Below are 25877 nucleotides of genomic sequence, written 5' to 3'. Positions count from 1 at the left end.
TGGCATGAGATGACGCCCTTGGGTCTTTGCTACAAAGGAGGAGGAATAAACAATCCTGCTAAAATGCTAAAACATCCATCAATCATCATTTAAAGCAGAAATCAGTATTGCTTCTTACTGTTTTTCAGCTTTAAGTCAGCTCTCTACCAGCTGCACAAACCACGGCTCCATCCTTGGGTTAATTGTGTTTGTACAGCCATCCAGTCCTAATGAAAGGGTTGAAATGATAGTGTAGCTGGAGGCAGTGGCAGACCTTTATTCTGTCCTGATCAGGCATTAGGAGTCTCTAATTAGAGAATAAATCTGCCTGGGTCGCCAAAGGCTTAATCAATAGAGGAGCAAACTGGCTGCCTTAGAAACGCAGAACCACGACGAGGACACGGCCTTTCATAACAACAGAAGAACGAGTTCAAATTCTCCCAACACTGGTGATATTTGTCGACACCGAGTTATAAATCCAGCCAGACCCCCCCCCCCCCCAACCCATAAGAATAAAAAGCGCACCTTGAATAACCTGCAGGTTCACTTTAGAGAGTTCACAGAGAGAATCAGACGTAGGGAACATTGTTTTTATAAAAGCAGAGAGACCAAAGAAATTTCTGACATTTTCTAATGTAGCCATTACTCTGAAAGCCAAGTAGGACGTATAATGTTCTGTCCACGACCGTAGAGTGCTCAGTCCTGCAGGCTGCTGCACTGGAGATGTTCTTTTTCAGATGAAATCCACTTGATCCACATGAATTACCATCACTGATGCCTCATTAGTGTAATTTCTCACGAGTCAGTTTCCGCCTTCTGAGGAATTCAATCATGTTGCATCAACAAGAGTCTGTTTTTACCAAACAGTCATTCGATTTTCCAGAAATTACTGCTAAAATTAAAATTTACTCTGGTGATGGACCGACTAACAAATGAGGTCAGACAGGAATCCTTGTGGACGATGATGTTTGCGGATGACATTGTGATCTGTGGTGAGAACAGGAAACAGGTGGAAGAGAACTTGGAGAGGTGGAGGTATGCACTTGAAAGAAGAGGAATGAAAGTCAGCCGTATTAAAACAGAGTCCATGTGTGTGAATGAGAGGGAGGAGGTGGAACAGTGAGGTCACAAAGGTGCAGGACTTCAAGGACTTGGGGTCCACTGTCCAGGAAAATGGGGAATGTGGTAAAGAGGTGAAGAAGAGAGTCCAGGCAGGATGGAGTGGATGGAGAAAAGTTTCATGAGTAATTTGTGACAAAAGGGTGTCAGCAAAGGTCACAGGAAAAGTTTACAAGACAGTGGTGAGACCAGCTCTGTTGTATGGTCTGGAGACAGAGACATGGACAAAAAGACAGGAGACAGAACTGGAAGTGTCAGAAATGAAGATGTTGAGGTTCTCCTTAGGAGAGACAAGGATGGAGAAGATCAGGAATGAGATCTTCAGAGGTACAGCACAGGTTGAACAACTGGGAGATAAAGTTAGAGAGGACACACTGAGATGGTTTGGACATGTCCAGAGGAGGGACAGTGGTTTGGACATTTCCAGAAGAGGGACAGTGGATAAACGAGGGACTACTGTACACGTCTACCAGTGTCTATTTATATTTTTATTGTGTGTGTGTCAGTAACATCCTGACAGTGATGCTCTAGATAACCAGTCTTTCCATTTGTAACCAAAACCACCCAAAAATCATCTTCTGCCAGTATAAATACCACAAAAACCAGCACACCCAGCTTAGAGATGAGAATAATCATCCCGCTATCATTTCCAGGGAAACAAAGACTGACCAGGTTTTATTTATTTATCTGTACGTTTGATTTGTGAGTCCAGGCCATAAGTGGTCGGGGTGAGAGTCGGCGCTTGTGGCAACTTCAAAGTTGTCGTATCCTTTCATGTGTCTCTCAGGTGACGGGTTAACAATGCGAGGCTTCAAAGTCCGGTTGCAGAGACTACAGAGAGTGGGTTATTCTAGGCTTAAAGCCGTGTAATGTAAATAAACATTACCTTTGAACATTTGCCAACATGGCGCTCTCTGATTTATGAAGGTCTGATGAAGTTTCTGATTTGTGTCAGTGCATCACAGCATCTGCAGTCAGAGGTTAAGCTCAGGGTTAAATGGTGTTTCATCACATCTGACTTCAGCGCTGACTCATCACATCAAAGCCGAGTTTCCTCCTTTCATCAGATCGGCTTCTGAATATTTTTGGTGGCAGCATAATAGGACAGTCTTGTCCACGTCGCAAGATCCGTTATCTTTGGTTAGACTTATAATCCAAAGAACGAACACCCCCTCGGTTCAGTAGGTGGTCATAATCTTATGGCTAATGGGTTTATTTGCATGTGTGCTGGTGACCTTTAGCTCAGAACACCATGAGTAAAATGAATGCATATTAAAAACGTCTGGCGTCACGAACCTTCCAGCGGGGTCGAATTGTCATGTTCCCACACGCCTGGTGTTTTACTTCTTATTTATGTTTTTACAAATGTTATAATAAGAATACCTTCACCTTAGAGTGTCTAAAGCGTCATGTTTAGAATATGTGGAAAAATGAGGGATCACGTTTTTTTTTTTTTTTTTAAATATATGCAGAAATTTTACGAAAGAAAACTGTTTTTTAGTAGAATTTTAATTATAAATATTTATGCACTCGGGTTGTTTGATGTCAATCAGGAAGTCATATATGTTTTTTTTTTATTTGACTGTATTATCAGGTTTGGGTTGACGGCAAGAAAAATAAATGCCTGTTTTCTCCAGTCACACACAAAGATGATGAGAAGGACTGAGAACCTCTCACTCCAGGATGTTTATGAGCAGTTTGTACACTAACGGGCACATAAAGTAAATCATAATAATGTCATAGCTTATCATAAAATAAATCGTGTTTCAAATTAAATCGCATCATATTTAATCTCATATCATATATGCATATCATCTCATATATTGTATCATGACTAGGCTAATCTTATATATGATATAGCATCTCATATACTGTATCATACTGTACTCACACATATCTCATCATATATGCTGCATATAAAATCATATTGTATATTATATCTCAACTTACATACTTTAATATCTTATGTCTCTTATATTACACCTTAAAATAATCTCATATCATATTAATCATATGTCATATCATGTGTCACATGTCTCATATTTTGTATCATATGTCCCATAGCATAAGATATCTTTTAAAATATCTCAAATCTATATAAAATCAGACGTCATGTCATATTACATATCACATTTATCATATCTTGTATAATAAATTCTAACAATAATCCCATATCTCATATAATATAGTAACATTTGTATCGAAAATCATATTTTACGTCATCAAATATAATATCATATTTTATCTTATCTCATTTATATAACATCTAATTTTCCATATTTCTTCTCTGCCTGCCTGTGTTTGTATATATATATATATATATATATATATACACACACACACATCATATACCTGATCTCATCTCCCATTTTGTATTATTTTATGTCTTATATATCATATCTCTGACAGCCTTCATATGTCATCATATGTGCCATACCATGTATCACATATGCCATATTTTTTCATCCCATCTCATAAATTATCTTTTAAAATATCTCTGATCACGTGTCAGTCACATAAATGATACATATATCATGTATAATCACATATAAGTTATATGTTCTATCCAAATGTTGATTAATAGCTGGTTAAAAGTTCAACAAACTGCTGACATAGTTCTTGTTTTGTCTGTATAGACAGTTTTTGTAGTGTTTGCTGTTAATTGCACATGTTTAGATACTCTCTTATTGTTCAGATTTGTGGACCGAGTCTGCTCTGCGTCTCCTTGCAGCTACATTTTGAGAAACAAGGATGGATGTGCGGCTCTTACTGAATTATGTCCAGATTTGCCTTGCAGAGGTTGTTGTGTTCTTTCAGTAGATTGGTGGAATTAACTCGCATCACTCTTTAATTTGTTTTTCCTGTCACCTTTAATCCAGGTGGAGTTGTCTTCTCTCGGGTGTTTGAGTGTGAAACTTGACTTGATGTTATTGATTCTTTTCTCCATCTGCCCTGTTGACAGATGTGACCGGTGACCCGGCAGCTGCGGGTTTAAGTTGGTTTGCGTGCACTTGGTACAGGCTGTTCTTCTCAGTGCCTTCTGGCCAGTTAGCGAGCGCTCTGATGAACACTGTGTGCTCTCAGAGGCCATCCGAGCGCTGCTGTTGCCATGTTGGAGCAGTCTGACAGCACTTCCGCTTTGTCCTGTCGGAGCTCCAAGCAGCAGCTGGGAAACCAGTCAGTTTCCACCTTTTCCCACTCATGCTCACACCATTGTGTAAGGAATATACAATGAAGCCGATCTGCTAACAGCGAGGCTTTTCAATGTGGATTAAACTCCTGGATTAATGTATAGGATGCCGTCAAAAATAAAATGAGGAAAGTAAAAAAGCATAAAATATTCATGTGAAGATTTCAATGCTGAATTTTTAATGTTTGAGGTTTTGTTTACTCTGAGTTGGACTGAGCTCTGGAAAACATTGAACTCCAAGTTAACACCTCAACTCTGTGTCTAGGAAATTATTTTTAACAACTTTTGCAGCTTTATAAAGTGGACTATAAGCCTGAAAGAGGCCACTAGCATCAGATAATTCAATTTCCAGTTCTGCTGAACAACTAATAACAAAATTAACTTTATGTTTAGCAGATTTGCGCTTTTGCTAACTTTGAAAACCTTAACGTGTTTCCCCTAGGTCCCTTGTCTTGGGAGGGCGCTCGTCTCTTCAGGGGCTTTGTCGACCGGGTTAGAGAAGTGGAGCGCTACATCTGTACTGCGCGCTAGCTTAGCGCTATGTTAGCACTGACGGTTGTCGAGGCGGGGTGCTCGGTTCTGTTGACATGGCTGGGCGCCCTCCTTGAATAATATTAGGGGGAACACTGTTAGCTTCAGCTAAATATAAACCTGGTAAGTTCAAGTCCAACATTTTTTTTAAGGCAGTTCTGTGCACTACAAGCATGCAGGAGGACGGTGAATTACACGGAGCTATGCTATGCAGAGCTAAGCAAAGCTAAGCTCCACCCAGTGATGTCACCACCATCACAATGCTTTTCCTTCCCATATCTACTGCAAACAGTCTCTGACTCATGGTGTCAGTTTACAGCCAAAGAGACTTTGACATGAATGTCAAACCAAACCAGAACAGGAAAAGCCCATTTCCACACTCGGAAACATCGTGAACAGTCAGAAACATTGCACACATTATTCCTACCCAGCATGCTTTACAATGCTCCCACTGTCTCTGGGACGTGACTCTCTCACACATTTCATACATCTTTAATACAAACAGATTTATTACTGATAGGGCTTTAACAGACTACTCGAGTAATCGACACATCGATTCCTAGGACATCTATCGAGTTTCACGAATGCTTTACTTGTGATTTATCAACCGCTTTGAGTTGTGTTCACTTACAACGTTGTCACATTACAGTCTTACAGTGTCCGCAATAACAATGGATGATAAAAGTTAGCGCTTTAGCATTAGCCTCCACCATTTTTTTAAAAATCTGTTTAGCGTTAGCGAAGCTAGCTGTTTTGGTTAGCTGTGACAATTCCCAGAAAAGAGTTAGTAACAAGTAGACATGTGTCCAAAGAACCTGGATAGAAATGGAAGCTGGCAGCACGATGGCTCAGTGGTTAGAACTGTTGCCTCACAGCAAGAAAATCCTGGGTTCAATCCCCAGTTGTACCTGGGGGTTTTCTGTGTGGAGTTTGCATGTTCTTCTCATGATTGCGTGGGTTTTCTCCGGGTACTCCGGTTTCCTCCCACAGACCTAAAACATGCATGTTAAGCTGCTTCCAGGCCCAGGCCTCCCTTGCAAAAGAGATCTATGATCTCAGTGGGATTTGTTAGGTTAAATAAAGGTTAATAAAAGAAGGAGTTAGTTTCTATGCAGAATATTATATAAACCAACCACCCATTCAGCCAATCAACCAACTAACCAACTATTTGACCTATCAACCAAGCAATCAACCAACTAATCAAACACATTATTTGATGCCGGTGGACTTCAAGTAAAAAACACTACAATCACCTCAGGTTAAAATTCTTTATACAGAAGTACAAATAAAATCATGAAAAAATGTATCAGGGGTTTGTTGCCTAATTGCAGATGAGCTGCATTGGAAAAGGTTAGTGTCCAACATGACTACTAGATGATACACAGCGTTCCTTTAATTGCTCCTGATAAACACCATTTAGATTGGCAGTAATAAAAAAGCCATCCAGAAGGATTTTAATTGGGGTGCAGTCAGCTTCACGTATTTAAGTCTGGTATTTGCTGTTGAAAAATCGACAGATTGATCTCCACCTCCTGCTTTACGAGTTGAAGTGTCCTTATGCAACACTCAAACCTCTACAGCCGAGCACTTTGGACAATCGTAGCACAGGTTGACCAGTTGGGCGTCCATTAAAAACAGACTTTACAGTTTAATCCCTCGTCTGTTGGACTGCTAAAGTGCCCGTGAACAGGTTGCATGACCCAAAGTTTACCTCCATCATTGTCTATGATAGCTCACTGCCTGTGGAGTGCAAATGGGAGAATGTAAAACACTTTGTAGAATCATGGGCTGCATTTTTAGAAAAAAAAAAAACTGACAGGAAAAAACTGGTTTAACCGTAGATTCATACATATATTTAGTCTGTCAAAATGGGAGATTTGACCATCGGTGGAGAAAAGTCTCATTTACCAGGACATAAAAATATGCTGTAATTTTCAGCAGATTTTAGATTAGATAATTTCAACCTCAAAAGAACAACAAAACATTTAGTCTTCTGTTGGCTTGTTACATCTCTGCCAGGATTCTTGAAGTAAACCTGCTTCTACAAAACATTAGAAGTCCAAGAGCTCAATCATAGACTCTACAGGCCTCAGTTAGCAGGTTAAAAGTTAAAGATCATAACAGGATAATTATAAAACCTGACCAAAGGACACATGTTTACCCAGAATGCACTACGATAAACATCTTATTCATTGTGCTATCAGCATGGGGTGGAGGGCTGATGGTTTGGGATCCTTGCAGTCACTGAGTGGACCATGAACTCCTGTGTAGGCCAAATGATTCTAGAGTCAAATGTGAGTCCATTAAACAGCTGAAGCTTAGACCAACAGGACAATAATCTCAAACACGCCAGCTGATCTACAACAGAACGGGTCAAAAAGACAAATTTAAAGGCGCTGCAAAGGTCCGGTCAAAGTCCAAAACCTCAACCTGATTGTACGAGCTTTAGCTCATGGGCTGTACTTAGTTTTATTACATTTTAGCTTTGTTTTAGCTAAACCAATGACAATGATGTTATTCAGCTCAGGATGTATTTTTATCCAGAAAAAACGGTTAAAAACAAAATTATTTCAAAATCCTCATACTTGCTGACGATCAAAATTTAGCCGTGATAAAGACACGTTAGAGTGATTTTAACAGATGCTATTTGGTCATCAAGTGTGACTACTGTTAACAAACAATTTGAAAAGTCCACCTTTGCCTCGTTAACTTTTTAATAAGTGTGTAGAAAGAACAATGTGGCTCAAAGTGTAGACATAATTTTGCTGTCGTGCCTGTTTGTGTCTGACTAAAATGGCCACCAGCTAAAAGTGTTTACATGCAGTTGAATTATCGTGACGTAAATCTGGCAGGTTCTTGGCAAGATGTTGATATTTTGCATCGTCTGCTGCTGTCGTGCCACACAGCTCTGAACAGACATGATACAGATGCTTTTGAGGAAAAACGTGACTAAATCTGGCTCGGAGGGACGTTGGCAAGTGGTCAGACACGCGTTAATCACGGTTTCTGCTGTAAAAATGGATTCAGCAACACGTTTACGTGAACACACAAGCTCTCATGTGAAAGGCCGCATGAATAACGACCGACTGCCCTCTCGCTCGTTGTCTTGCGCAGAGACACTCGGCTTTGTGGCTGTGCTGTCACGGTTCCGCTGAAGCGTGGCTGAAAGTGATGCTTGTGATTTCCTGTAGGCAGAGGAGCGCCGCAGCTGATGTGGCAGACTGACAGGTTTCCCTCTTCACACGAGACTCGGCCCAGAGCTAATTACAAACATTGTGCTGCCGTCTGGCAAACTTCAGTGATTCTACGGCTGCATCTTGTAAAGAGCCGCAGATTTGACAGATTCTTACAGCGCAGGCGCTCATTTTCTGGAATGGGCTCAGCTTCTCTTGATTCCAGAGTTCGTTTGTAGACTTCGTAGCCAAATGTTTAAAAGTTTAAGCTAATTTTTTAACCTGAACATCGATTAGAGACCAGAACAGTTCACGACAAAGCGAAGCATCTCTGAGCACCAACACGTCTCAGAATATCGCTTTGACCAACAACATAAGATGGCGGGAGATATGCATTCCTTCAGGGAATGCTAGTCGCTTCACTGATTTAACACAGTTGGTTTGGATTAGAGAAACGAGAAGGGATGACTTTTGTTGTGGCATTTGGAGTGTAGCAGTCTAGGAGTTTGATGTTCCGTACTTTCCGCCGTACAGGTCGCACCACCATATAAGTCGCATCAGTCCAGATAGGTCTAATAAAGTGCAAAACTAAACAACCATAAATATGTCGCTTCGCCATATAAGACACATCTATTATGCATCAGCTATGGTGTGTCGTGTTTTGTTATGCGTCACCGCTGACGACCCGTAAATGTGGGCCGGTGTTGTGCCAAAAATCGATTGGTTGCGAAATGGCGGCTGCGAGAGCGTGCACGGGAGGACTTACCAAGAATTTAACAAGATTAATAATTAAAAACAATTATTTGTTTGCTCAAAATTATAGTAAAGGTGTGTCTCAGTTTAACTTTTCCTTAATAAATGCACTTTGACGTTTGCTCCAGGAGTTCCGGAGCGAGACGAAGTTGGCTTTGTATGGCAAGCCAAGTGTCTCATTAATAGCCACGTTTACCTATTAATGCAACACTTGGCTTGCCATATTAGTCGAGGGCCCTCTAGTGGCTGAAAATGGTAGTGTTCAATATTTTCCATGTCAGAATGAATGAAATCGTCAGATCTCAGCCAAAAATTGTTTATAAATATGGAAAAAGAACATAAATACGTCGCTTCGCTGTGTAAGTCGCAGGCATGCTAATTTATGCAAAAAATTGTGACGTATACAGCAAAATACAGTAGTTGTTTTTATAAAGGGAGGCGAATATCATGCCCGGAAAATCTCCAAATGGAGACATCCAGGAGGCATCCTAACCAGATGAGCCACCTCAACTGACTCCATTCAATGTGGAGGAGCTGCGGCTCTACTTTGAGCTCCCCCGGGACGACAGAGCTTCTCACCCTATCTGTAAGGCTGAGCTCGGCTCATTTCAGCCACTTGTACCCAGAATCTGGTTCTTTCAGCCACGATTCAAAGCTCAAATAGATGAGGGTTGGAATATAGACAGACCAGTAAATCCAGAGCTTTGTCTTTCGACTCAACTTTTCTTCACAACTGACCAAAGCGTCGCCCTCATTACTGAGGATGAGGCCTGGATCCATCAGCCCATCTCTCACTCCATCCTGCCATCACTCAGGAACAAGACACTCCGACACCAAAATCCTCCAAAGACAACTTCCTCTCCCAACTAGGATGGAGCACTCCACCCGTTACAGGAAACCTGAGTAGAGCTGCAGCCTTTGACCTGAATTCACCCAAATATTTGACTCCAGTGTCGATTATTTTAGAGTTAATCTGTACGTGGAATTTATGTTGATAATTGTTTGGAAAGCAGATTTGTGGTGTTTGAACAGCAGGAAACGTGGCTCTCCTTTGTTTCTTTTAAATAACGTTGCCCCAATTTTTATTTAGAATTACCTTTAAAGATTGACCAATACAGGCTTTTAAATATATTAAAATATACTGAAAGAGTTTTTAGCTTTCTTATTTTAAGCTCTATGTGGTCAAATCAAAAATCACTACAGAACGTCTTACTACGATGCATGCGTCAGGACACTTTGGTCTCAGAAGACACAAGAATTGTCTCTGCTGCTTGGAGATTGAAGCAACAATTTTCCTGCAGATTTTTTCTCCCATCTTCTGTCTCGTTACATCAACCAGGAGGATGCTGAAGCTCTGTCTGCAGCGTCATCTCCCCTTTATTCTTCCAAACGTCTTTTCAGTGATCTGCTTCAGTGGAGAGCCGTCCCGTTTGTCCACGTTCTCCGGTCCCGATGTGAGCGTTCTCACTGTGGAATAACTGACAAAATCACACGCATCAAATCTCTTAAAGGACGAACCAAACCAAGTGGCATCCAGAGTGAAACGTCTAAAAGGAGAAACAGGTGGAACACACAAAAGACGTCAGGACAAGGATGACTAATTTAAGCTTGTTCCTTTAAAAGAGGGACGGTGCACGTTGATTTGACTAATCTAGTTAATTTGACAGACTCATTTTCATCTACACTTACTCATCACGGTGATGGAACAAGATAAACAGCTAACAAAAGGCACATTATTAAAAGAAATGGTTTTAAATAGTAAAATTATCCAATCCTGGTATTCAGTTTGATGCCATCTTGTATTTCAAATAACATTTAACTGGACTTACTACACAAACATGGTTGCTGTTGTTGGTTGACAGTGAATGATGGTGGCTGAGGTCCTCGGGGGACAAACGTCCAGCGCATCCCCGCCAGCTAAAGTTCGGCTGCATTCCATTTACACTCCATTATTTGATGGGCTCTCCAGGAGTCGCCTGGGAATCATACAACACACAGAGCACACAGCTTCTCTGGGGACGGTTTCAGCCTGAGCACAAATACGCCACAAATCCCAAGTAATTTTTCTTTTATGGAGTCAATTTTCTGCCTTTTGTGTAGAGATACTCAAGGTCATGTCGGTAAAATATCACCCACTGGGAATTGTTTCTATTTTTTTATGTGCTTGCAGGATCAGAATCAAAATGAGCTTTATTATCATTGTACTGAAATACAGTGAGATTATGTTCATACAGTCGTCCGAAAGATGGGTGGAGTGCACGTTGCTGCTGCTCCTAAGAGCGCGGCCCCTTGTTCTTTTAGATAGAAAAGGGGAAAAGGCCATGAGGAGAGGATAGTGGTATTACAAAAAAGATCTCTTCACACCTTAAGACATAAAAAGCTATAGCAGCAAGCACATTTATAAACACATTACATATTCATTTGATGACAAGACAGTGAGATTTGCACATGAAGCACTTCCAGATAGACCATAGTCCTGATAAGATGTTGGTGTCAGTCGGTACAGCTCTGATAAGCCTTCACAGCAATAGACCGCTTTCTCAGTTTACACATAACCCTGTAAGAAATTTGACAAGTCGGCCTCCTTCAAGGCCAAACAGGGAAGTCAGACTCAGATAAGCCACAGTTGTTAGTTTTTTTCAGGCAGACTGTTATTTCTCATCAGCCTTGAGTTCTGCTGGTACTTTTAATCCAAAATGGTCAGATTTGTTTGCATTCCACTGATCCGTGCTTATTATCTCCCTCCAAGGTCATCCCCAACATGCTGGCGAGTCTCAGAAGCCACAAGTGGCCTGCGATTCTCACAAATCTCTTCCATCTTATGGGTTAGCTCGTAAATCAGCTGATTTTGAGTGCTCGAAGCACGAACTAAACCTTCACACAGGGTCAACAGCTTTGCCATGGCCGAAACCGCTGTCGCCGTCTTCTTCAGTAGCCGATAACATAGGTATCTGACGGCGCCAAAAATCAGAAACCCTGCTATCATGATTCCAATATCTTCAGCGTCCTGAGACGATACGGAAAGGCACATCAGATCTATGACGTATCCTACCGTGTGCGTCTCATCGGGGTATGAGGGCTCTCCAGGACCCTGTTGCTTTGTTAAAAAAGTTTTAACGATTGCGTTGAAAGTCCAGCTGACCAGATCCTTGACAGTAGTTTACGTTTCGGAAGATGTGTAAATAGGAGCTCCGATACACAAGAGCAAAAAAGCAGGAGGAGGATGGGAGAGGGAGGAAAGGCGTCCGTCTTGCAAGAGAGCGATTGAGGAAAAACGAGCCATTCTTTAACTTATCCACTCATTGTTTTGGTCTCTTACTTTCTGTTGGCTTCTAATCTTCAGCAGATGAGCTCGGTTTGCCGAGGGAACAGACTGTTTGTAATAAACGCACAATAATTTTCCCATGACTCACTACTTTCACTAATAGAGAGCAGACAAGATTTCTCCTAAATCAGCCTGAATCTGCTCCAACATATTTGATGTTTTTTAAATCACAATAATTAAACCGTTTATTGTGACTTTCTCAAGTTGGGGTTCATCCTGCAGAGCCCTTATTGCAGCAAATATAATAAATCATTTTATTACGCACATACGTTTGATGCACTGCTGCCACAATAAAAACAGAAGCCTGCTCTCTCCTCCAATAAATGAATAAATAAGTTTTATAAAGATGGATTTGGATGTTTAATTTTTAAATATTAAGTTGAACAAAGCACTGAACTGTCTAATTCCAGCAGTAGTGCGGCTACAAGAATTCACTCCAACGCTAGAAAAGGTTACAGAGGGACTTTGATGCTTCCAGCAAGCTAACGCTGCAATAAATTAAATAAATTAAAAAAAGCCGCTTAACTGCCTGCAAGCATGACCTTCCTGAGATATTTCCAAGTTGCCAAAACGTATTTTTAGATTTGATGGAAAGCGGCAGAAAAGTCAGGTTTTAAAGCACGTAAAAGTGACAAAAGTTAAATTCATTAACATTCGTCCACTGGTTCATGACATGTTTTACCCATATTTTATAGCTGGTGGAATGTACTAAATATATATTAAAATAAGAAGTGGTACCATTTTTGTATATAAAATTACGTATTTTTGAGTTTGATGGCAGCAACACTAACAAAATTGTTCCAGGTCCATGTTTCCCACGGTGAAGCCTCCCCTCTGTAAACATCTGGGACCTGAGACCAGCTAAAATGTTTGGTCTGAAGGAGGATTCTAGCCGTTATCAGTCCTGGGTCTTATTTGTTGGAGATTTTGTCAGATGGGAGCATACATTCTAAAACCTGTCGATACGGAGCCTTTTCAAACATGTAAGCTGCCCATGCCAAAGACTAATGCACCCCCATAACATCAGAGAGGCAGGCTTTTGAACTGTGATAACAAGCTTGATGATCCTCTTTTAGTACAGGGGATGTGTTGAGGCCTAAAATAAAAAGTATTTATTTATATTCATGTCTTAGTATAAATATTTTCTATGTTCTAATTAAAATAAATATGGGTTTATGAGATTTGCACATCATTTCATACTGTTTTTATTTACATTTTACACAACGCCCCAACTTTTTTAGAATGATAGTTGTAAATGAACGGCAGGCCCTCGCAGAGCCTGCTCAGAAAACCTGGCCCCTGACCACAGGTTGCTGCTGAAGAGGAAGGCGTAGAGCTGCTGTGATACGCTGCCAGTTCACAGCTGGCTGCTGACAACAAAGAGCTTTGTTCCTCAATCAAGTTTGACATTTATATCAAGCAGTCCGGCTCCATTTTGAGCTCTACTGGGTTTTGCACTTTGGACTTGACAGCTGCTCCTGTAAACTGACAAAATAACTGTTTGTGCCGTTAATGTGTCATATTTTAACACGTAGCTGGGGGGAGAGGCGTTGCTATTTTATTCTGGTGATTTCACATTATGAGCAGAATCCAAGTGAGCAGTCGGCCCACAGTCGATACTCAGACTGGGCCCTCGCTCGCATATAATTGTGCGCTGTAATTTGATGTCCATGTGGCCTTGCAGAAATGCTCCTGCTGAGGATGTTATTGACCCAACTTGATTACATGCTCAGATATAAATCATGGTGCATGTTGTCAGAATGGCTCCTGTGGGGAATCAGTGCTTATTGCCATCCCCTGTAGAAGTTATTGTCTTCCAGCTCAATCAGAAGCTCTAATATAGCGCGGTATATAGTGTACAGTACGTATATCGTTTTCTGTCTGGGCTCTTTTTGTGATGCGTCTTCATGATTGTGGGAGACAATTCAGGCTTATTGTTTTACATGTTTTCTGAAGAGACGCTGTTTGCAAACCGCTGCTACGAGAAGCAAGAGTTGTGAACCCAAATTATTTTGAGAAGCAACAGAGTTGTAACAGTTTTGGTCGAGTCATGCAAATGATGCGATCTCGTGCAATAATGCATGATTTGTTAGTGTGGTGAGGTTGATTCTCAGTTTCTACCACTAACGCTGAGAACGGTGGAGACATTTTTGTGTTTCTTAAAGTCAGTTGTCGCTGTATCTCGCCTTCAGTAGCAGGTATCAATAATGTTAGGGTACAGGACTGAAGTAATTTAGACTTTAATGTCTGCTGCTGTGGAGCGAAAGGGGGAATTGGAAATACCCTCCGTCTATCCGTGTACGTTGTGAGTGCGATAACTTGAAACATAAGTGCGGTACCAACTTACTATTTAAACTTCCATTATAAGAAAATTTGCTTTCTAAAACTGGGTTGCCATGTCAAAATCCAAGAGGACCGCCTTTATAAATATGTAAACCTTCAAGGTTCTTTATTGTAATTCGCATCAGATGTGGCACATTAGGTGGAACAAAATTATGTACTCAAGGTCTCGGTTACACCCAAAAATAGCAATGCAGTAGTCTCTCGCTACGTCGCGGTTCGTTTATCGTGGACTCGCTCTATCACGATTTTTCAAAATAATATTGGACACGACACACACTTGGCTGATTGATTGATGAACCGCACGATCGGCATGAAATATTTATTTAAAATAAATTATTTAGCATCTGCTGCACATTTGTGCAGCCTAGAGCTACAAAAACACTTCCTCCTGCAGCTTTTTGCATCCCACACTTCTGCAGGAGCAGCTCCTTCCTGCTGCAGCTGATCAGCTGTTCAGCGTGCAGAGCGGAGAAGTGGGCGTGGCCAAGAGCGCTTGCAGGTGACAAAGAGCAGAGGAGGCAGGGAGCTGAAATCATGACATTCTGTGCTCTTTTAGAGTTTAGAAACATTATTTAGAATATTGCAAGAGACACCTGCAGAAGGGAGAAGCCAAAAGCCACTTAATATTTGCTTAAAAGTAGTTTCTTCAAATGATTGGGGTGGCTGAAGATTAGTCTGTGGTGGTCAAGGCCTCCACTGGCCACCCCCTGGCTCCACCACTGCACCTGCTGGTGGATAAAATTGCTTCCGTCACTCGTCAGGACTGGTCACTCTGCGCCGCCTCGGATAAGCAAAAAGACCCCAACTACCTCTGTTTTCATCCACAGTGTAACTCCTTCCCAGTTGTGTATCTCACACCAAAAACATTTAGGTTTACTTACCGTACACTCTGTTCAATAGGCTCTGTGCACATGCGTCCTGAATCACTTCCGCTTTGACCGGATGTCGGCATTCCAGTTTCCGGTTTAATTCCTGTATCCTGTCATCCCAGAGATAAACAACTAAAATGAGTGTTGCTGCGTCAAATAAACAAAAATATAACGTGCGTGGCAGCTTTAGATTTCAGCCGACGGTGTTTGGGTCTAAGGAGCACTGTTGTGTGCCGCTTTGCTCGTCTTCAGGTCGCTATAATAGCCGTTTGAGCTTTCACCGTTTCCCTAAGGAGACAAGCCTTCGTTTGTGCTGGCTGCAAAAAATCAGAAGAGAGGGATTTACGGTAACTCCTCACACCAAGGTATGTAGCCGACATTTCCTGGAGAATGAAGTAATTACTACAGAAAAGGGAAGACGAATTTTAGCAGCTGGGTCGGTTCCATCATTATTTGAGTGGAACAAATACAGCAGGAAGACACGAGCAGGTGTTTGGGAGCGCCGTTGTCGACCATCTAATCCAGAACCTGATTCGGCGGATCCAATTGAGGACAATGAACCACCCGTCATGGTACCTATGGTCGTGGACCATGACTACGGCGCCAGCAGAACCGTGTGTGTTGACCGGGAGCAATATCACAGCATGCTGAGAGAAATTGAGCAACTGAAAGAGCAGCTCCGATCCTGTAGTCTTCAAAAGCCGTTTGGACTGGAACGTTTTTCTACGTCACCAGAAGACATCAGATTTTACACCAGGTCAGAGTTGTAAAATCTAAATATTACGTTATGCCTCTGAAAAAAATTAATACGCTTTGAGTCATTGTATATTTTGTCACATTACAACCAAAAACAATTTCATTGTAATGTTCTTTGAGAGACCAACACAAGTACACACTTACTAGTGGAAATGAAATTATACATAATGTAACACATTATTATTATTATTATTATTATTATTATTATTATTATTATTATTAGTAGTAGTAGTAGTAGTAGTAGTAGTAGTACTAGTACTAGTAGTACTGTATTTACAAATGATACTGAAAAGTGTGGTGTGTAAGAGTAATCGGCTCCCTTTTCTGTAACCAATATTCCTTCAGAAATAGCTTTAATGATTACAAATGGCTATGGAGTCCACCCGTGTGTAAACTAATGTCAAATACAAATACAGCAGCTAGTGACAGCCTCAGGTCGGTGAAAATAGTTGGTTTCTGTGATTAGATGACACACAGGCTGACTATTATGCCATTAGCAATCATCAGGAAACTTATGAAGACTAGAAGTTACTCTCTGATTTAAGGGGGCTGAACATTTGTGCTCAAAATAGTTTTCAATTTATAAAAAAATTACAAACCTTCAAATCATGTATAATTTTCTTTCCACTTTACAACATAAAATTTCAAAGAAAGATATTTATGTTCTTAGTTGTACCGTGTCAAAATTTGAAAACTGTTTTCACAGTTATAAATGTGGAGAGTGACAGTTTATATATATATATATATATATATATATATATTTTTTTTTTATGTGTTTTAGGTTCCCCTCATATGAGCATCTGAAGGCGTTTTGGAACTTGATCGAGGCAGCAACAGCCAAAATGGTCAGGGTCACCAGAGCAAAGAAAACCGACGTCATGAGTACAACAACTGAAACCCCTTTTACCAGACCAACTGTAAGTTACACACACACACACACACACACACACACAATGAGAATGCTGGTTTTGAACTAACATTTAAATAATTTTCTGTCCAGAAACTGCTGCCAATAGATGAGCTTTTTCTTTTCCTCTCCTACCTGTCTACTGGATGTACCCAGAGGGAACTGGGCCATCGATTTAACATCCACAGAGCAACAGTCAGCCGCATTATTGTGACATGGGCCAACTTCCTGTACTGCTTATTGGGCTCAATTTGTGTGTGGATGTCTCCTGCAGCTGTGAGTTCCAGTCTTCCACAGGATTTTGATGGCCGCTACAGTGACACACAAGTTATCCTGGACTGTACAGAACTACGGTGTCAAACACCTTCATCCCTGCTCCTCCAGAGTGAAGTCTTCTCCACCTACAAATCCCACTGTACCTTTAAGGCCATGGTGGGCATGTCTCCTCACGGAGCCCTGACATTTGTGTCAGCACTGTTTGAGGGTTCCATGAGTGACAAGGAAGTGTTCCGTCAATCAGGGATTACATCACTCTTGACACTGGACATGGCCATCATGGTGGACAAGGGATTCTTGGTGGATGATCTCGTACCTGGGACTGTTCATCGTCCTGCCTTCCTCTCCAAGAGGGCCCAAATGTCAGAGGTCGACGTTTTGAAGACCCAGTCCATTGCCCGTTTGAGGGTGCATGTTGAGAGGTTAATAAGAAGAGTTAAAGAAAATAAACTCTTTGATTCCACTATCCCTCTCTCCATTGCAGGAAGCATAAACCAAATTTTTACAGTTGCCTGTCTCCTGTCAAATTACCAAAATGGACCTTTGGTCAGGAAATGGAGATATGAAGTTTGACAGAAAAGCTGATGGCACAGTCTTGAAGAAACAGAAAATGCTGTCATTTACTTACATTGACATTGTCTTACATTTGTAAATAGATATTCATGATGGAAATATTTTGAAACAAATTTGTACATTTGATTTGATCAAACTCCTAATTTAGACATTTCTGCAGGTAAACATAGAAAAAATATCTGTCTACTTTGTGTTTGATTGAATCCATCACATTAGTGTCTGCATAAATTCTTTGAATAAGAATATCTTCCTCAGCTGAGACAACAAAATCACACCAGTTCATCCCAGTTATTAGCATCTGCCCCTGAACCTGCCAATAGTAAACATGAGTTTTTTTTAGTTCCAATTTGCCTGACTTCATTTGGAGATATGGACAGTCAACATAACTTTTCACATTTGGACACTTAATCTCAATCAGCCCGAACTGACATGGCTCAGAAGGATCAAAGATCAATCCGTCTGGAGATGCCCCTAGCCAAGGAGCATCAGGGTGAATCACAAATCCACAGGGATAGTGGTTGACTCTTTTAATTTGACAATATTCCCAGATAGCATCTGCCTCTAATTCAAGCCCTCTCTTCATAGCTGCAGTCTGATAGGTCCCTTGCAGCAGACGATTTGCCAGATCTTCCTCAGATTTATCTTGAACCTGGCAGATCTCCCTGAAGCGGGAGGCAGTCAACCTATGCCTCCTTAGCTGATGCCATTCAGGACATGTACTCTGTGCTCTGGTAGCACATTCAAATTTATTCACCATGTCCCAGGTGACCTCCATACTTTTAAGGTGTAGCTGTTGTGGTTCAGAACAAACAAACATGCTTTTTGATGGCTGTAGGTGGTAGTTCTTAAGAGGCAGAGATGGGCGGGGTGGTGCAGCATGGAAGGACATGTCTCTCTTTGCTGTTGCTGGCTGTTGGTAGGACAGAGGACTTCCAGCCTGAACTTTGCCAAGGGCAGAGTCAACAAGGGGAAATTCATGGCTGATTCCCATGCTGCAGATCATTGGTGCATCAGCTGCTGCAAAATCTTCATACACCTCGGAAACCTGGGAAAGTGAAAACAATTATTTCAATAAAATGTAAAATACATGTATATCAACTAATTTTAAGCCCTCAAAAATTCTACACTTTACAAAGAGACAGCACTTGAAAATAAAATTATTCAATACACCGGTAAGTCTACAACTCTTTGTTAGTACATTGTAGCCTACTGTTAATTTCATTTTTATTTATCAGTAATTTAAATACAACTACTTACTCTAAGGACAGAAAGGTCCGGCAAATCCCCACTAAGGCCTTTGTAGAGTGTGCTCCTGTGTATAAAAATAAGAAAAGAACATGAGTCAAAAATAGAATACCCACATGCATTTCGTTCAGATATGAAACATAAAATAATAGTGTTTTTCAAGCCTGGTCCTCAAGGCACACTGTCCTGCATGTTTGAGATTTGTCCCTGCTTAAACACAGCTCATTTCAGTTGGTAACTGATTAACAACTGTATCAGCTGTGTTAATGCAGGGAAATCTATAAAGCATGCAGAGCAGTGTGCCTTGAGGACCAGGGTTGAGAAACACTGTTGTAATACATCAGAATTTTTATTGATTTTTTTTTACCTTACACCCTCTGTTGTTGCTCCACTCTTCGGTTTAGCAGACAGCACAGTCATCTTGTCCACGGGGCCAGGTTTTATACCCTATTCAGTTATCCATGACACAGTTACAAGTTATACGGCAAGAAAATGTAATAAATTGAGTCTATTATTGAAGAGAAAACTTACTAAAGTTCTGGGCTTGTGCCACTGCTGTTCTCCTTCTGTACAGCTTAGTACAGGGGGGACCACTGACAGTTTCAGCTCAGAATAATGTGCTGACTGGAACAGCAAAGCCACACAGTGGTTGCATAATGCTGCACCAGCAACACACGTACAGCTGTGGTGAATCAGCTCCACAGGACACGAGTCTTTCAGGACCACCTGCATAAGAATGTCATAGTAAGAACTTATTATCTTAGCTTGGTCACTCATCAGCCATTCTTTCATGATGCAATCTTGCTTCCCAAATATTTTTTTATAACTAATGTCATAGAACCATAGTATCATGTTATGTGATTATATATTTAGTTTGGAGTATGTTCTATGAAGGTCAAGAGTAGTGTAATACAATTATCACAAGATTACATCTTAAATGAATGGATGAGATAAAGATAACTTGATTTCAAAACACTTTTAACCCAGAGGAGACCCGCTAGGTAAAAATACCTGGATAATGTTACAGAGACTGTGAGTGTATTCTTTAGATTTAAGTAAAACTAATATGCATGAATTACCAAATTAACACTGGGTTAAAAGTAACACATAACAACCATAAAAGAAGAACAATGCATGCAGCAAATAACCAAATGGGGACAAGCAAGGCCAAACTCACGTGTTAATATTCATCAAATAGCCAATTCCATTTTATTTTTATTTAAGAATTAATTACCACCTTAGCTAAATCCCCATTAACATTAGGAACGTCGGGTTACTGAACCAACAATCTTAAAACTGTCATCTGAACAATCCTATCTTCACCCTACACTTAAACTGTGAGGTTTTTCATTTTTCTTCATGGACCTGTGACACAGAGCCCTGACAACGACTTCACCTGTGTCCTGATTTTTGCTAGAAACTGAGAAGAGCAGAATGTTAGTAGAATGATCACAAAATATGAGCCTTTTGTTTAAGTGTGGAAAACCTGTTTCTATAACGTGAGTATACACAAAAATGGTCGTGTTGCTAATAGCCTAACGTTAGCTGCAAACAGTTAGCAACATCACAACGATCAAACTAACGTTACTTACCCTCGTAGTTGTGCAGGTAACTTGAGATATACAATTTAAATCCCTTGTTACGTTTGCTTGTCGGAGCAGGGGACCAGCCATCAACAATACGATGAACATCGCTGATATTTATCTTGGGCAGCTCTTGTAAACATCTAGAAAACGCCATTTTCACCGAGACCGGGGATTAGACCGGAAACTGGAATGCCGACATCCGGTCAAAGGGGAAGTGATTCAGGACGCATGTGCACAGAGCCTATTACAGTCCAGAAAAACACTCATCTGGAAAACTGCAAACATTCACTCTTCAAATCCGTCAGCGACGGGGGACACCGACGTAGCGCTTGTAGAAATGTTTTTTAGATGCAGCTCTTGATTTTTCCTCTCTATGTGGATGATTCTCTTTTTTTCTGCTTAATAACTTCATCATATAATAATGAAGAGCAGCAGAGTCACCGCTCAGTTTTTAAATAAATACAGTTTATGTTCAGAAGATTCATCTTTTTATTAAACAAGTTGACTGAGTTTAAATGATCCAGTTGTGATCGCAGCTGGATTCTTTGCACTAACTAACTCCTTCTTGGAAATGTCAGAGGATGCATGAAAATAATTCATCGCAGAATCGACTGATTTTATAAAGAACGTTTGTGCTGAGCCTCTGAATGTAAACAGCGCCTGAGAGCATCGTTCAGTTTTAAAACGCTCGTTAATAAACGTGTCCGCTCAGCTGACTTAACAAAACAAACAAAGATTTAGTCTCGCCTCCTCTCTCACACATTTCTCTGTAAACCTGACTCCTGTCCCCCGCTGCCGTTGTGCGTCTACCACGAACCCGGTCGAGCCGTTGTCTTGTCGTCTTTCTGTTTCTATGGCGACGGGGTGCGATGTGTCGCCAGCCAGTCTCTCGCCTCGACGCCCCTCGCTCGCACCAAATGACTTGTATGCACGTCCACTTTCTCTTAAATCACACTTGGATTCGTTAGGCGTATGTGCCTAGCAGACGCACTCTCAGTCCGTCAGCCTTGCGCGCCTCGTAAATGGTTTATAATGGACAAAAGAGATGATTTTAAACAGCTGTTTATCAGGCTGACACTGCAATTAGCCCTGAATGAGTCACGGACAAGATGTTCAAAACATAAATTGCTGCAAGGTGGTCTTAAGTTGGACTAATGGAGCATGAGGTGAAGGATCGATACCTAAAATAAATCTAATAATTTGTTACAGATTTTGAGTGTCTCTGCTTAAAATTCCCATCAGTGATCCCAACGTAGACCTTCACAGGGAGGCTGCGGTGCGTGATCTTCCACCCTCTGACCCCCGTTTTAAAGAGCGGGACCACCAACCTGGTCTGCCGGTCCGAGGACACCAACCCTGATCTCCACTACGACAGCAACATGTTCACACATTTTTCCAAACTCTTTTGTTTTATAATATAACCAGCGGAACAGCAAATGTTTAGGAACAACGTGAGTTTATTTTGACTCCATCTTTAATAAAAGATGATTGACAGGAGTGGTCACACTCAAAAATGCTTATCAGATTGATGCACAAAAGGGCCACGACGCTGCTTCACGATATCGCAGGCTTCAATCTGAAGAGCGCACCATCTGTGGCGGTTTCCCCTGCAGCAGCCTACCTGTTGTACTGCCGACTCCTGACACCGTCTATTTCCAGAACTGAGTCCGTGTTTGTTATTCGCCAGCATCGTTTGAAAGAATCAACCAGGTGCCGTTTCTCTCTGGTTCTCCGGCTCTTCCTCCTCCCTGCTTTTTTAAAACACCCACGGGAAGGCTTTGCGTTAATTTCAGCTCACATCTTCGCACCGACTGAGCTGATTTGTAGCTAATTTTTTCCAAATTCTCATCCGGAGCCAATAAAATTAAACAAATTTTGTCAAACAATCTGTTCAAACTTCATACTCTGCACGGTTTTCTCTTATTTTTACTGCTCAAAAAAGCCGCCACTTATGGTTTACTTTAAGAACGTTTACATTATTTTATTTGTGATATACAAATCTTTAGACAGTCCAAGCGGCTTTTTATTTTATTTCTCTTTTCCTGCTCGTTCTAATAACACCACGCAGCACTTATTGCAGAATCAGGCGTCTCTTTAGCTGGAGGTATGAGCCAATCTTACATCTGCGCTCCGTCGAAGAGAGGAAGCTGTGAAATGACTCTGGAGCATGTGTAGCTGTTACCGGGCCAGCTGGTACCGAGCCCCAGGCAGCTGAGAGGGACCAAGACTGGCTTCGGCACGTACAAACATGTTGGTATATCGCACAGTCATAAGGATGCACAAAATCCTCACAGAAATCAGAATATCTCTGAGTTCATGTGTTTTCAGCCACTTGTTTGTGTATCTTATGAACCACTGGGTGTTTTTAATGAAACTCTCAGAAAGTAATCACTATGACTAGGCCTGTGTCGATAAACAATAAATCAATTGATCGCATGATGAATGAAAATTATCTACCTCATTTTCATTTATCAACTTTATCGTTTCTTCGTGTCTCTCTTTCTACTGAAGACACTGGATGACAAAAGATCAACTCCGGTGCTCTTCACTGACCCCTCCCTTTCTCTTTTCTCGTTAAACTCTGTTTTAACCGTCTAAAATTGTGTTTTTGGATCGTTAAAAGCAGCTAAGCTGAGAAGCTAAGCTACGAGCTAAGCTAACAGGCCGACCTCTGGGAAAACTGTCTTTTTGAAGCTCCAGAATTCCCATTTGAAATCAGTGCCTTCGTGTACAAAGTTGTTTTTCTCTTCAAAAATAAGCTGAGAACTTGTTTACTGATTTTTTTCTATTAAAAGCTTTGTGTGACAAATGCTAAAAAGCTCAAACCACACCGAGCGTCCGACATTTTGAGAACCAAAAAAAGAAAATGGAGACAGCCCATGTCACGTCAAGGGGTCTCCCTCCCATTTTTCTTAGTCACACTGCTCGCTCCCTCACTATCCATCCTTCAGTTAAAAAGGTCTTTTACTGCCATCCAGTGGTCAAAAAAGGTACTACACACAAAACAAATTAATCAATATTTCTTCTTAAATTTGTCAATAATTACTAATTATTGTCAAATTTCAAACAATATTATCGTTTATCGCAATAATTTCTGAGACAATCGCCCAGCACAATTTATCGTGACACGCCTAATTATGAATAACGTTTAGAGTCAACGTAGTTCAAGATGGCCGCCACAGCTCGACCAGTTTTACAGATATTGAGCTAATATTTAGCTGAGAGTCGTCCTTGAGTGTTAACAGGAGATCTTTGTTTTGTTGACGGAGCTTTCTCATACAAACAGTAGGTGATAAATTCTTTAAGGAACGCTACTCTGTAAAAACATTTGAACACCGACGGTGCTAAGCATCGGGCTTCTAAACGCGACTAAACGGCGGCGGCGTGCCGTGATCTCCAGCTCTCGTCGGAGCGGCGTGTGAAGCTGCTGGGATGAAGGTCAGCACCTCCACATCATAAGACATTTGGAAAAGAGCGGACCGTCCTCTTTGGGTTTGGAGTCAGGTTCTGCCTCAACTGGAGTTTAGGTGTCTCCGGGTTTTGGTCACACGTGAGAGGAAAGTGGAGCGGGAGATCGACAGATGGATGGGTGCAACTTCCACAGTGTTGTGGACTCTGTGCCGGTCCGTTGTGGTGAAGAGGGTAGGAAGGTACTTCATGCCCTCACCTGTGGTCACGAACTCTGAGTAGTGACTGAAAGAACTGGACTGTAGATACAGACGGTCAAAATGAGTTTATAACTCGTTTCAGCGTTAAAAAAAGCCCCTAAACTAAAAAACAAACAAAACCACAACGGTGTTGTCGACAGAGAACAAAACATGCTAAGAATCAATTTTAGGCTGAGCATCTCTGCGCTTTGTTACCGGCACAAAGAATATTCCTTTTCATTTCTTTAGTCGCATTAATGAAAATACCAACGATAACACAATTGATCACATCAAGTAATATTTTAATCGATGATCAGCTCAGGTCCTTCGGTGAGTCTTTAAAGGACTTTTGGATAATTATTTTTATTTAGCAGTTGTTCAATTCTCCCAGTTTTTTCAAGAACACTTAAAAAACACAGACGTATAAAAACATTTAATTATTATTTTGTTATTGACTGAAAAAACAGCTAATGTTTGAGAGGCATTCAGAACGACGGACATCTTTAAAAAGTCTTAATTCGAGCCTAAACTTGCTGATGTTGTGTGTTTGTATTTGAGGTTTATTCTGGGTTTGTTTCTAAGCCAGTTCAGCAGAGTGTTTGTTGGACCCTGACCCACCATGTTGTTTGTTAGCGTAGCGGCTCTGCATGTGCAGCTCAGCTCAAGCCTTTCCCTTCAGCTCCAGTTCACCAACATAATAGTGAGACATCAAGAGCGTAAAAAGAGGTGTGGGGGTTGGCAACAAATAAAAAAGATGATCCAGGATGCAGTCACTGACGAGTTGTTGGGATAAAGTTCTGATGCGTGTTCAGTCTCGCAGAGTCTTTTTTGACAAAGCGCTTCCAGTCGTGCTGCTGCTGATGAAGACGTTTAAATAACAGAGATAATTAACGATGAAGGGTCTGCAGTCGGTGTACACAGGACACATCCTGACGCAGCAGAGGTCGCCTTGTGTGGACGTGTTTGGCTCCTAGGTTTGTTTCAGGCCCCTGGTATCCATGAGGTGCAGCTTGATGCTCCCCGCTGCCGAGGGACTTGAACAGTGAATGTTTGGAGATGAATGTTTTTCTGGACTGGGAATGACGGTAAACCTAAATGCTTGTGGTGCGAGATAGTGGGTAGGAGTTACACTGTGGAGAACAGAGGGAAGTTTTTGTAGTTCAAGGTCACGGTCAAGTGGAGGAAGCAGTTTTATCCATGAACAGATGTAGTGCTGGAGCCAGGGGGTGACCAGTGCTGGAGCCAGGGGGTGACAGTGGTGGAGCCAGGGGGTGACCAGTGGTGGAGCCAGGGGATGACCAGTGCTGGAGCCAGGGGATGACCAGTGCTGGAGCCTGGGGATGACCAGTGCTGGAGCCAGGGAGTGACCAGTGGTGGAGCCAGGGGATGACCAGTGGTGGAGCCAGGGGATGACCAGTGGTGGAGCCAGGGGGTGACCAGTGGTGGAGCCAGGGGGTGACCAGTGCTGGAGCCAGGGGATGACCAGTGGTGGAGCCAGGGGATGACCAGTGCTGGAGCCAGGGGATGACCAGTGGTGGAGCCAGGGGGTGACCAGTGCTGGAGCCAGGGGATGACCAGTGGTGGAGCCAGGGGATGACCAGTGGT

General features: G+C 41.6%; 2 protein-coding genes across 3 annotated transcripts; one reads left to right on the top strand and one right to left on the bottom strand.

Annotated features, from left to right (window-relative positions):
* The first annotated feature begins 15318 nt into the window (after nt 1–15318).
* LOC119424652 lies at nt 15319–17828 on the top strand. Its single transcript, XM_037692143.1, has 3 exons — nt 15319–16039; nt 16820–16955; nt 17039–17828. The coding sequence occupies exons 1-3, from the start codon at nt 15420–15422 to the stop codon at nt 17792–17794; spliced, it is 1512 nt and encodes a 503-aa protein (XP_037548071.1). The 5' UTR covers nt 15319–15419; the 3' UTR covers nt 17795–17828.
* On the bottom strand, nt 17817–20851 carry LOC119424653. Of its 2 annotated transcripts, XM_037692145.1 has the most exons (6): nt 20632–20851; nt 19571–19765; nt 19407–19486; nt 19052–19106; nt 18577–18839; nt 17817–18150 (listed from the first exon to the last, which is right to left on the bottom strand). In XM_037692145.1, exons 1-6 carry the CDS (start codon nt 20728–20730, stop codon nt 17934–17936), a joined length of 909 nt encoding a protein of 302 aa, XP_037548073.1. In that variant the 5' UTR covers nt 20731–20851; the 3' UTR covers nt 17817–17933. The 2 variants fall into 2 exon arrangements, with proteins under 2 accessions (XP_037548073.1, XP_037548072.1); XM_037692144.1 differs by having other exon boundaries at nt 17817–18839.
* Between the last annotated feature and the right edge of the window lie 5026 nt (nt 20852–25877).

This window comes from Nematolebias whitei, chromosome 18 (assembly GCF_014905685.2).
Source record: "Nematolebias whitei isolate Nwh7 chromosome 18, NemWhi1, whole genome shotgun sequence".
Classification (NCBI taxonomy): domain Eukaryota; kingdom Metazoa; phylum Chordata; class Actinopteri; order Cyprinodontiformes; family Rivulidae; genus Nematolebias; species Nematolebias whitei.
This window is presented reverse-complemented; position numbering and strand designations above follow the sequence as displayed.